Source organism: Diplodia seriata (genome assembly GCF_021436955.1).
Source record: "Diplodia seriata strain FDS-637 chromosome Unknown scaffold_3, whole genome shotgun sequence".
NCBI lineage: Eukaryota > Fungi > Ascomycota > Dothideomycetes > Botryosphaeriales > Botryosphaeriaceae > Diplodia > Diplodia seriata.
This window is the reverse complement of record NW_027117310.1, coordinates 2,645,425-2,658,031: the sequence shown is the minus strand read 5'-3', so window position 1 is coordinate 2,658,031 and position 12,607 is coordinate 2,645,425. Positions and strand designations below refer to the sequence as shown.

Genomic DNA, 12,607 nt, shown 5'->3' with positions numbered 1-12,607 from the left:
AAATCGCATCATGTTGGTTCCCTTTTCTGACACCGAATGCAGTGTCACCGCCACTCTATTCCGATTCCTTACCGCCCGACTCTATACTGTACACTCAAGCACATCTTTATGTATAGTCACTAGCTTCTCTTCGAGGCAACGCAAAATAGAATCGAGCTTCCACCTTCCATGCAATCATTCATTCATTCACTCATATGGGCCTCACCCAACAACTCAAAGGAACAAACAAGATCCCGAGCAAGGAAGAAGGAATAAAACGTGCACGCCGAGAGCGAGACGACTAGAGATCAAATACTAGAAAAAGTAATTGTATTGAGAACGATTAGGCACAGAAAAAAGAAAACGGGAAAGACTAGAAATACGTATACACACCGAAGAGGTAGAAAATAGAATGACAACAGAGAAAGCCCAGCGAAACACGAAAACGGGATGCGTGAAATAGGATCCAAGCCATGCTCAAAAAAAGCAGAAAACCACCATAAATCAATGCTCGGAATAACACCAATTGCTTTCTCTAATACGAATGAGCACCGGTGGTATCCCCCCTTTTTCCCGCTGGATGATCCTATCTCTTGAAGATTTTTTTCCCTTTCCCATTCTTTCTTACTCTGTTCGCCCTTCGAGGAGAACCGTGATCATTCCTTCGTCCGAATAGCAATACCCCAATTCTCCTTCGTCGACAACTTTCTCATATCTTACTGTCATCGCCTCCCCACTTCTATACTTGTTTGTACAGACCCTCCCCTATTCCATTCGACAATCGTATTCACGTATCAAGCCATCATTCCATCCCCTCACTGACCACTCTGCCCATCAACCAGCCTCCTGCCCTCACTCGCCTTTTTCGCCTCACGCTCCAGCACGTCCAAATCGCCGCTCGTCTCGCACATGCCGCGGAAGATGCCCTTCTTCTGCTGCATCAGCTCCCACGGGTCGCCAAACTCAATCACCTCGCCCTTGTCCAGCACCAGCACCTTGTCGTAGTCGACAATCGTCTGCAGGCGATGGGCAATCGTGATGGTCGTGTTGCGGATCTCGCGGATCGTCTCCTGGATCTTGCTGTCCGTGGCGTAGTCGATCGACGCCGTCGCCTCGTCCATCAGCAGAACCTTGGGCGCCTTAAGCAGCGCCCGCGCCAGGCACAGCAGCTGCCGCTGTCCTTGCGACAGGTTGCTGCCCGACTCCGACACGGTCGAGTCGAGGTTGCGGAAGATGTTCTTGTTCTCCAGCATCTCCGACGAGGGCGTGCCCGGCGTCGAGACATCCGAGGTGCCGTTGGCCGTGGCGCTCTTGACTGCGGCGACCGCTGATCTCAACTGGTCTTTCTTGTCGTTCGGCCCGTTCTTCTTGGATCTGACGCCGTTGGACGAACCGACCGGCGATGGCGGTCTAGTCGTCTGCGCGGAGGGTGCTGCGGATCCGACGAGCTGGACGCGACGAAGTGCCGTGAAGATCTCCTCGTCGGTGAACAGGCCGAAGGGATCAAGGTTACTACGGATTGTTCCGCTGAACAATGTCGGATCTGGCGGCTTGTTAGTTTCGTTGTTGCGGAATTCGTTGTGGGGAACGCGGAGAAATCCTACCTTGCGGAACCATAACAATGTTCTCCCGCAGATCCTGCAATCCGATCATGCCAATATCGACGTCGTCAACCAGAATCTTTCCCTCCTCTGCTTCCAACGCGCGGAATAATGCGAGCGCAAGGGAACTCTTGCCCGCACCTGTCCGGCCCACGACACCGACCTTTTCTCCGGGCAAGATCTTGAACGTAATGCCCTTGAGGACGTAATCGAAGTCTTTGCGGTATCGCGTGCTGTAGCCGATGAATTCAACTGATCCTCGGCTTGGCCAGTTGGCGGGCGGTCGGTTGTCCTCAACAATCGGGGGCGCCTCCTGCTCGACATCAAGGTACTCCTTAATTCGCTCGACGGAATTCATGTTCTGCTCATTGGCGGCATAAAGACGCACGAACCAGAGCACGTTGTCAGTAAAGGTGACCGCATAAGTCATTGCCAGTCCGGCGCTGCCAGCATCCAACTTGCCGATGCTGAGGACGACGAAAACACCGGAGAAAAAGGACACCATGGAGCCCACCACATCAACGCGGAATGCAAGCCATCTGTTCGCTGCCCACAAGTAGATGAAGGGCCGGTTGTGGGTGTTGACACGGTTAAGATTCTCGCGGATAAAACGACGTTCGTCACCGTATGCCCGGATGGTTGTCATGCCAGACAAAGTCTCTCCGAACTGCTGGTACAGTGGGCTGCGTTGAATGGACTCCAAACGCTTCAGATCGCGAGAGGCGTTGATGTAGAACATGCCAATCAGGAAGAAGAGCACGCTGATGAAAATAGCAGCAATCAAGAACTGCGGGATAAGGACGGAGATGAGGACGACAACCGTAATGATGGAAGCCAAACAGTGGACAACACCAATTGCGACAGGGGCAATTTCTTGGTCGATGGATTCGATATCCTTGGAAAAGCGGTTCATGAGCTGGCCAAGAGGCGTCGAGTCGAAGAAACGGAACTTGGCGTGCATGACCGCTTCGACGAGGCGTTGGTGGATTCTCCTGGATGCGCCAAGGGAACCCCAGAACAAAACAGCTTCTCTGCTGAGTGTGATGATCATGAAAACCACTCCGAGGATTGCGTAGACAGCCAGGTAGTACCCAGCGTCGACATTCGAGTTGTTGTTTGAGACGATGGACACCTGGAGGTCATCGTGGAAGTTGCTGTGGTCTGCTTGCGAAGAAGAGAACCAGGGAAGAGGCCAAACACAGCTTCCGCTAGTCAAGCATGAGCCAAGACCAGTAACGACATTGGTGTGCGTGATATGACTGGTCTGCTTCTGGGCACCGAAGATGCTGACCTGCTTGTTGTTGTATGCGTTGGCCCACTGGCGAATCCAGATATTGGTCCCAACGGAGGCAAGCTGCTGGGCAGCGAAAGCAGCAAAGGCGGCAACCCAGTACCACCAACGGCCCATGGACTTGAGGTACATGAGGATAATTCCAATCTTGACTCCTCCCACTGCCTTGGTCTCTTCTTGGGATTCTGCCTGCTTGCCATCCTTGGCCCCGCCGACATGGCCGTTGGCACTTCCGTTTGCGTGTCCGTTCTCCCCAATAGCCTCTTCACCGCCAACGTCGGAGGGGACACGTGAAGCCACCCGGGACGGGGCGCGAGAAACAGGGCGAGACTTCGAGAGGTCTTCGCTGAGCCTTCCAGAGTCGATGAGCTCATTAGGTGTGCCTTGAACGGCGATCCTTCCGTTGTCGAGGAGAACTGCAAATTCCGAGTGGGGCAGGCAAAGCTGGACGTTGTGCGTGACCAAAATGCAAGTCCTGTTATACATGAGAGGGCCTAGAAGCGCCTGGTCGAAAATCCACTTAGCAGTGTGCGAGTCAACCGCGCTAAGCACGTCGTCCAGCAGAACGTGTCGAGCTTTGCTGTACAGTGCTCGGGCAAGAGAGATGCGCTGCTTCTGACCACCAGAGAGCGTGACGCCCTTTTCACCAACCAGGGTTTGATCGCCCCCGTCAAGGATTTCAAGATCCCTCTGCAGCGAGCAAGCTACAATGACATCCTTGTAGCGCCTGGCGTCGAACGGGCTGTTGAAAATGATGTTGTCCTTGATAGTACCGTTCATCAACCAGGCCTGCTGCGCACAGTAGGCGACGCTTTCGGTAAGACCAGTATCTGGGTCGGGAGACAGATCCTCGCGGCAGCGTCCACCAGGAAGGTAGACCTTGCCTTGGATGAGCGTCATCTCACCCAGAAGAGCCATGAGCAGAGATGTCTTGCCGCATCCAGTGGAGCCCACAATGACGCTAAGCTGCCCAACAGGGAAACGTACGTCCATGTCCAGCATCTTGAATGCATCGTCCAACCCACCGTCCTCGGATTCTCCATTACCCCAGCTGAAGGTACCGTGATCGAAACCAATGAGGGGCTCGTCGTTCTCATCAAACTCCTCGCTCTTAAGCTGCTTGTACTTATCCGTCTCAGGCTCGTTCAGGTACTCCTCAATACGATCGACCGACACCTTGGATTCCTGGACGTGGGCGACCATGTCCGCAAGCTGGTCAAGCGGAATGCGGAGAAGTTGGAACAGTGAGAGCGCAGTGAAGGCGACAGATGGGACCAAATCCTTCTTCTCGATGATTGTATAGAAGAAGAACGAGAGGAAGGTGATGATGATTGGAGCTCCAGACCAAACAGTTGCCGCAGCGGCCCACCATTGATACCTGCGACGGAGGTTGGCGAGTTCGGCAGTACGCTTTTCGCTGACTTGTGCCATGAAGCGTTGTTCCCACGCGAAGTACTTGATGATCCGAATGTTGGTAAGAATCTCATTGGTGGTGTGAATGCGGACATCGGTGGCTGCGAGGATCTGCTTCTGGATGGCGGCAAAGCGTTTGGAGATGAGCATGTTGATGGGGAGAAGGAATATCATCATGCCAATTCCGGCAACAGAACTAAGACCCAGGATGCGGTACAGGAGCACGACTGACACTACCACTTGGACGGGAGTGCTGGCCCATAGGAAATGAAGATAGGCGGATATTTCAGCAACCTTGAAGGAGTCCACTGCCATCAAGTTGATGATGGCTCCAGAGCTGACCTGCGTGTCCGCCGTATTCGTTACCGCCGAGTTCGTAATCTTGGATGCCTCCGGTCTGGCCTTCTTGCGGCGGAAAGACATAACCCTCTTGAAGCGGTCCCGCTTCGTCTCCGACCACTCCGGCTTTTTCTCACCCAGAACCTTGTCTCCACTAGAGGCCGCCCTGCGCTTTAGAGCCTTGGCATAGATTTCTCCAATGATGATAGCTCGAAGCCTAATACAAATCTTGCGTCCAATCCAGAGGGCCTGACCATCGGCGAGAGCAGAAGTAACGCCAGATAGGAAAAGCAGAATGACAAAGAACCAAGCAGCATTGCGAGGCGTCGACGAAGGGTCCTCAACGTACTCTAGAATGAGCTTGAGGAGTATTGTGGGAACGAAAAGGAAAAAGCCGGAGCAAGCTGCCCACACTCCCTGGATCAAGAGCTCAGAGCGGAAGTAACGCAGCAGATGCCACGACAGCGCCTGGGTCTTCTTGAACTGTCTGTATTGCGCAATGATGGCATTGGCCTTGTCTTTGGGAGCCAGGTTCCAGACATCGGCCATCTCGAATGTCTTCTTGTATCCCTGCCACACAATTCCGTCAACCCATCCAAAAGTGGCGAGAGACAGGACACTGGCGGTCTGTTCCTTGGAAGGGTTGATGTGGCCCTCATATTCCAGCTCCACCGGACGGTTGCCCTTGCGCGAGGTCAGAGCAATGACTGCCAGCAATGTAGTGAGAGCAAAGTCGGCAATGGTGAGGTTTTGGGCAAGCCGGGACTTTGGGTGGATGATGGCTGAGCGGAAGAGGAGGATCTCGAAGAGCCAGAGGAAGCAGTAGATAGAGGCGGTATGGAACCAGAGCCGGGGCAAGGATAGCCGGTTCGTATTGGAGACGAGCAGTCTCGCAGAGGCGAGGGTCGCTACGTATGCCCAGACCGCAACTCCAGAAATCCTCGACACAAGCGTTCCCTTGCCTTCGACCAGAGCCGCCACATGTATCGCCAATTCGCCGAGCACTGCCAGTTCCTCGACCACAACCAGGAGCACTTCACCCTTCGGTCTGTCCAGCTCTACGAAAGAGTCGTTGGTCCGGGTTGGAACCAGGGCGAGGCCCGCATTCCGCTCGAGCTCGTCTTCAGTATCCGAATCGCTGTCCTGTTGGAAAGGGTTCGTGCCGAGGCTGTGCTGGACGGGACGGAAGGACCAGACATTGCGCCACGAGTCCAGCGAGTGGTATGCCGTGTAGTACTTGGATTGCTGCCATGCGCGGTAGAGTTGCAGAGAGAGGTACAAGAGAGACAGGCCACATATTATCAATGGGAGAAGCGTCTGCAGATAGCTGGAGCGGACGTTAGCGCAAATCGGCAGGAGACCAAGGGCTCACGCACTCCTGCTCGAAGCACTCGGTAAAATCATCGCCGCGCCATACTGGGCTGTCGCAGCGGGCGAACATGGTCTCGCTCGGCGGCGGCTTGGATCAAGCGCCAGTAGTGGGGGAAAGCTCGTCCACCTCTCCTCGCCTCGTGGTGCGCGGGTTATCCAGATGGCATGGACAGGAGAGGAATGCTCTCGTACGGAGGTGCAGGGTACGGCGCCGAAGGCGGGTGGAAAGGCGGTCGAGGGCGAGGCGGTCGCGGCGCGCAAATAATACTTAAGTCCACGACGTCGACGCCGCTAGTTTGTACGTCACCGTGGTTGCCGAGCAGCACAGGCGCGATCCTGCCCTAGCATGCAGCGGAATCCCGGTCGGCCGTGTTCCGCGGACGGACAGCGCAGCGAAGCACGGAGACGCGGTTTGATTAACTGGCACGCAGCCAGCAGCGACGGTGAGGCTCAGTGGCGGCGTTCTCGGGCGGCGCAGGCCTTATCGCCTGCCAGAGGAGTCACGACGGCCGTGAATCGCGTGCTGCACCATGCAAAATCAGCGCACCGCCTGCACACCGCAATTCGGCGCCGCCCAGCATCCTTTCCGGCTCGCCGTCCCAGCCCGCGGGCTCCGACCGGCCGCTGCTTGGGGTCAGTAGCGCCGTGCCCGGCGCCAGGGCAGAGACGCCGCGAGCAAAGCAGAGCGCAGCGAGCGTCGAGCCTTCGGCTACCCCACCTCACGATCTGACCCTCGTTCCGAGAGGCGCGAGCTTGCAGGCATCAATGCACATCATTGGCGCTAGGCGATGCGCATCCCAACCGTCGTGCAGACCAGTAATCTCGATTCCGCGATCCTCGCTGGGCGCTCCCAGAAACACATGTGGGCGGGCCATGTTCCAGCACCGCCGCGGCGCCATAGAAACATCTCGCACGCGGCCATTGCTGTTTCTGGGTGGAGGACGGACCCGTTCGAGCCGCCGGCGCTGCTTGCACGCCAGGCGCACCACGCTTGGCCGCCGCTGTCGTCAGCCGTTGGGCTCGTTGCACCAGGGCCCGTGTAAGGCTAAAATAAAGTGGTTTGACAACGACGCCCGCACCCACGCTATCTGCAGGATCAGCTTAGCCTCCAGCCTGGTCTACGTAGTCTTGCGCTGAAGAAAGCGCACATGCTCTCTTCGCTCAGGTACCGCAGTGGTCCCGGATCTCACACCTCCAATCCGTGCCGTCCACCAGCTGTCTACCTTTCCCCAGCGGTCGATAGCCTGATACGCCCAGGGTGCCTGGTATGGGCCGGCGGTATGGATGCATGCAGATGGGCGCTGTACACCGCCGCTCTGTGATACTGTACAGGGGCTGGTTAAATGTTCCCATGCACCAGCCTGGCTCCCATGCCGCCTGTTGCGTGAGGTTGGGCCACAGTCGTATTCCGTTAGGTGAAGCTGCAGAGACCTGGGCCCTCGAACTCTGTTTTGGACACTGCCAATGGCCATATGGCCGAGTCGGTATCTCCGAGTTGCTCTCACTGCTCTGTTCCTGAAGGATTCTAGCGTCGAGGGTCTTCTAGCGCTTTCAATAAATAAAGCGATGATAAGCTTCACCTATCAGAAGTTGAGATGTTAGTTCACCTTGCTTGCCTCGATTTCTCGTGACATATGCGCCCCGATTAGCGCATCTCCTCCTTCTGCATGCGCTTTTGCAGTCCCTCACAAGTAAACTTGCTGCGTCTCGAAACGTTCCGCCGTAGGCTCTTGCAATGGCACAAACAAACTGGTATGCATTGGCGTTATATACACCTCTAGAAGACAATGGGAAGAGCATCTACGCCTTTTACTTGCGCGGCGCAGCAACCGGAGTCCACGGCATGTACTTGGCCTTCGTGCTAAGCTTCCTGTCAGCGACCTCCAGCATATCCAGAACAGTCCCACGTACGTGCTGTAAGTCTTGAAGCCCGAACGGCTCCAGGTGAGCGTCGGCCTGTGCTCCTTGGGCTCCCACGCGCGGATCTGCCTCTGCAGGATCTTATCCTCGGTCGGGGGCTTGTCCACCATGTAGGACATCCAGGCGTGCCTCGGAAGGGTCAGTCGAGGGACCAGTACTAGGAGTGACTTGGGAGCCTACCAGCCAGGTTCAATCTGGGACCTGCCAAATATCAGCAATTATACCCCACACTTGAAGCCCCGCGGTTCTTACGGGTCGAATTCATGGTCCTTGTAGTCCACCCATCGCGTCCTCACTGAACGTTATCAAGTCAATTGTTGTCGGCGCGCACGCTAAGGCTCTACTAACGAGGCAATTCTTCCGCAAGGTTCTCGAAGTACTTGTTGCCGTACTTGTCCGTTCCAATGAGAGCACCGGCCTTGGTGTCGCCTGCCCTGGCGTTAGCCCCTGCGCCATATCCTCCCAAAACCACATTGACTGACCGATGTACTATGTCGACGAAGGATTACCCGTCAGTCCGGAACGTGAATGGAGGTCGGAGGGCCGGTGGAAAGCATACCTGCATCTGGTGCCAGGCGTCCTATTCAATGCATGTCAGTAACTGAAGACCGGGGACGCGGAGCGCATCGCAAACCTTGACGCCGACTCTGCGCAGGTTGCGCAGCGTACGGGTGATGGTCGACATGGTGAGCTGGTGTGGTCGTAAAGGGCACGCGGGTCCGCCGAGGAGCTTCAATCCAAGGACGTTGGTGATGCGGCAGGGCAGCGGGAGTCTTGGCGCCGATTGCATCCAATGCGAGCTAGCGCATTTGTCCGGTTCCACCCCCGGGCCCGAAGCGAGTCAAGCGAGACCGGAGCCTGCAGCAACAAACACCATCCTCGCGTCCACCGGGAATTTCTGCAGCAGCCGGCGGTGAGCGCACCTGCAGCGGGAAAAATAATGTTCGCCCGGTCTGCCATCCGCTCCTCCCGGTCTAGGATTGTGCTGCCTCTGCGCCGCCCCGTTTCGCTGGGAAGAGCTGCACGGAGATATTCGACCTCCAGCTCTGCAGCACCCGCTTCCCCGCCAGCCACTCAGTCGGGCGCCTCCATGTTGGCCAGTTTGACTTCCGAATTCGATAGGCTGTCTCCTCGTTTTGAGGTCCAGCCTACCCAGATTGAGATCCTCTCGACCCCTTCTGAGTTCTACGACGTGCTCAAGGTCAGTTGATCTTGTGTCTTCACGTTTCCTGGACTGCACTCGTTGTGATGACCAGTCTTTGCTTCTATTCCACTAGCTATTGTTTACCAGCAGAATTTCAAATCATAGCTGTGATGTTCAAGATTCCTCCAGAATAGTTCCAACTTTGTCCGAAGACCCAAACTAACTATACAGAAGTAGGCTAAAATCTCCACCGCCAAGCGGAGAGTATACCTCTCCACTCTCTACATAGGCAAAACCGAGCATGAGTTGGTAAGCCTCTTTTCACCACTGACCTCATCAACCGGCTCACCTAACCTTCGTTTCGCAGATCTCAGTTATCCGGGATGCTCTTCATCGCAACCCAGAGCTCAAGGTATCATTCCTGACTGATGCACTCCGCGGAACCCGTGAGACGCCCGATCCATCATGTGCATCCCTCCTCGCACCTCTCGTCGCGGATTTCGGGGCGGACCGCGTGGAAATTCGTATGTTCCACACGCCAAACCTGTTTGGTCTGCGGAAGAAGCTGCTCCCTCGCCGCATCAACGAAGGATGGGGCCTGCAGCACATGAAGCTGTACGGCGCAGATGATGAGCTGATCATGTCTGGGTATGTGACCAAACATCTTGGCCCCATAGAGCCTAGCAGCTGATGAAACATCCAGAGCAAACCTCTCCAACGACTACTTCACCAACCGTCAGGACCGCTACCACGTCTTCTCCTCCGCTGAGATTACCGACTACTTTTTCCGCATTCACTCTGCCATTGGCAGCCTCAGCTACCTCATCTCTCCCTCATCATCCTCTCCAGGAGGTTACACCATGACATGGCCTACCAGCAACGCCGGCCCATCTCCCCTCGAGGACCGCAACGCCTTCAAGAAAGCCGCCTCCGACCTCCTGACGCCCCTCATCCGCCCGGCCGCGACTCCCCTCCCCTCCTCGCCCACTTCTACCCTCATCTACCCCCTCCTCCAATTCACCTCCGTCCTGCCGCCCTCCAACGACACCAGCACCGAACTCCCCGCCATGACTTCCCTCCTCACGCACCTCACGCAGGCCGCGCACGCCGGCAGCACGTGGACCTTCACGGCGGGCTACTTCAACATGACGCCGTGGATGCGCACCCTCCTCCTCTCCACCGACCCCACGGCCGGCACCGTCGTCGCCGCCTCGCCGCAGGCCAACGGCTTCTACGGCTCGGCCGGCGTGTCGGGCATGCTGCCCGCGGCCTACACGCTGCTGGCGCGGCGATTCCTGCAGGCCGTCGGCGCCGCCGGCCTCGACGGCCGCATCAGGCTGCTCGAGTGGCGCCGCGGCACCGTCGGCGAGCCCGAAGGCTGGACGTACCACGCCAAGGGCTTCTGGGTCACGTTGCCGGGCGAATCCGCGACGGGCAGCAACAAGCAGCAGCAGCAGCAGCAGGTCGACGCTGCTGCTTCTTCCTCTTCCTCCACCCCATCAACACCAACAACACCCACGCCATCGGAACCCGCCACGGCAGAGGAATCTCCTGGTGGCGGCGGCGGCCCCTCCATCGCCATCATCGGCAGCAGCAACTACACCAAGCGCAGCTACGAGCTCGACCTCGAGGCCGGCGCCCTCATCGTCACCCGCGACGCCGACCTGCGCCGGCGGCTGGGCGCCGAGGAGGCGCGGCTGGCGCGCGGCGAGTGGGCGAGCGAGGTGGGCATGGCCGAGTTCGAGCGGACGGAGCGCAGGGTCGGGCTGCACGTGAGGGTTGCCATGTGGATCGTGAAGATCTTGGGTGGGGCTTTGTAGGGAGGGGGGGGGGGGGGGGGGGGGGGGGGGAGAGAGAGAGAGAGAGAGAGAGAGAGAGAGACTGGAGGGTAGAGCGGGGAAGAGCGTGGGAGAACGGGAGATGGGTCTGTACGAGTGGTGCACAAAAGAGAGGACCGTTGTTACGCGGTTAGAAGTATGAAGACGATAAGGCGGTGGATTGTGGGAATTTGTACTCTTCTCACCTTATTCCTAGAGCTTTATATACGTAGAGTATTGGGGCCTATGGTCCATATTTGCATCTGTAGACTTGCTTCGAATCCCAGGCAAGAGCACCGTGGAACCCTCCGCAAGCCACGGGATGGAATTTCCCGTAAGACTTAGTCCATCCCTTACTTAATCCAACAGCAGTTCAAGCAAATGTCTGTTCTGCGAATCATTGCGCAATCGAGTGACCCACAAAATGGCATCATCCTACCACGCTTTCGCTTCTACCCAAGCACTTTGAACAACGCACCGTTCATTTATTTCAATTGGATTTTCCACAGTCCTCTCTATGGCATGGCATTTCTTTGTAATGAAGCTTTTTTCTACGATGAGCCAACCCCGAGAAGAGGCAACTTCCATCCGCAGAGAAAAAAGCAGCGAGCTGCTGATACCCGCTAACCCGAATTTGGTATGAGAAACCCATAGAATAGAGGTTTACCCTATCCCAACAACATATATGGAAGAATTGATGGGGGAAAAAGAAAGTGACCCCGACGCCAATGGAGAAGAATCATTTCCGCCGTGAATGCATGACCCAGCGCATGAAGAGCAAAAAATCGAGGAATCCTTGAGCCGTCTGGACATCTCGTGCTGCTTTCGAACCACACCGTAGCCGGTTGGCGCCTCGTTAGTCGTTGAGGTGATGTGCATTGTACATCGGCGGGTAATAAACGGCGGCCGCGAAGATCATTCCGAATTGCCTTTTTTCAGAGATGCCTGGGGCTACGAGGAGCAGGAGGCGACGAGCTTAGCGGTCCTCCGCCCACTCGTTCTCGCGGCGGATCTGGTCCTCCTCCTCGGGGGTGAAGTCGTTCTGGATGTTGAAGGTCTTGCGGATCTCGTCAGGGGACTTGCCCTTGATCATGTTGGCGACGGTCTTGCAGCCGACATCGAGAAGAGCCTTGATGTCGAGGTAGTTGGCGGCCTATGATGCGAAGAGTTAGAAATAAGCATGCAGTGGCGTTGGAAGACGGTGGCGCTTGCAGCCGACCCTGCGCGCACGCGGCGGGGGTTGGGGCGAGGCGGGGCGGATGACGACTCACCAAGATGATCTCGAACAGCATCTCCTGGTCGACTTGCATGAACTTCTGGTCCCACTCGTCGATGTCCGTCGACTTCTTGCGCGAGTCCGAGTCATCGTCGGCGGACGCGGGGGGGTCCTTCTTGTGCTGTTCGCACCACTCGATGACCTTGCGCATCACCTGCTCGTTGACCTGTTGTGCGCTGTGTCAGCGGGGAAACGAGCCCGCAGGGTGAATGACGGGAACGTACGTTGGGGATGGGGATGGCCTCGCCCGAATCAGCACCAAGATCCTCGAGCAAGTTCTTGATCAGGATGGACCTCTCGGCGACCTGGCGCTCTGTGTGACGCTGTCAGCTCGCAAGATCTGGAAGCGCGGAGCGGGGCGCGATCGCACGTACCGACATCGATGTCGACGCCGTCGGAGGTGGTGAGCGTGATCTTCTGGGTGGACGACATCGTGCTTAGCGATGTGGCGGTGGT

The 12,607-nt window shown here is 56.7% G+C and overlaps 4 protein-coding genes across 4 annotated transcripts; 1 reads left to right on the top strand and 3 right to left on the bottom strand.

Annotated features, from left to right (window-relative positions):
* Positions 1-794: 794 nt before the first annotated feature.
* YBT1 (Transporter of the ATP-binding cassette (ABC)) lies at positions 795-6,064 on the bottom strand (the record flags this gene model as incomplete). The annotated part of the gene is made up of 3 exons (XM_066774984.1): positions 795-1,522; positions 1,584-5,950; positions 6,000-6,064. The coding sequence occupies 3 exons, from the start codon at positions 6,062-6,064 to the stop codon at positions 795-797; spliced, it is 5,160 nt and encodes a 1,719-aa protein (XP_066635103.1).
* Positions 6,065-7,803: 1,739 nt separating this feature from the next.
* On the bottom strand, positions 7,804-8,033 carry SLS55_003509 (uncharacterized protein; the record flags this gene model as incomplete). The annotated part of the gene is made up of 2 exons (XM_066774983.1): positions 7,804-7,855; positions 7,906-8,033. 2 exons carry the CDS (start codon positions 8,031-8,033, stop codon positions 7,804-7,806), a joined length of 180 nt encoding a protein of 59 aa, XP_066635102.1.
* Positions 8,034-9,004: 971 nt separating this feature from the next.
* PGS1 (CDP-diacylglycerol--glycerol-3-phosphate 3-phosphatidyltransferase) lies at positions 9,005-10,878 on the top strand (the record flags this gene model as incomplete). The annotated part of the gene is made up of 4 exons (XM_066774982.1): positions 9,005-9,115; positions 9,296-9,367; positions 9,426-9,706; positions 9,762-10,878. The coding sequence occupies 4 exons, from the start codon at positions 9,005-9,007 to the stop codon at positions 10,876-10,878; spliced, it is 1,581 nt and encodes a 526-aa protein (XP_066635101.1).
* A 973-nt stretch (positions 10,879-11,851) lies between these two features.
* Positions 11,852-12,583, bottom strand: SLS55_003507 (uncharacterized protein; the record flags this gene model as incomplete). The annotated part of the gene is made up of 4 exons (XM_066774981.1): positions 11,852-12,028; positions 12,147-12,317; positions 12,376-12,464; positions 12,526-12,583. The coding sequence occupies 4 exons, from the start codon at positions 12,581-12,583 to the stop codon at positions 11,852-11,854; spliced, it is 495 nt and encodes a 164-aa protein (XP_066635100.1).
* Between the last annotated feature and the right edge of the window lie 24 nt (positions 12,584-12,607).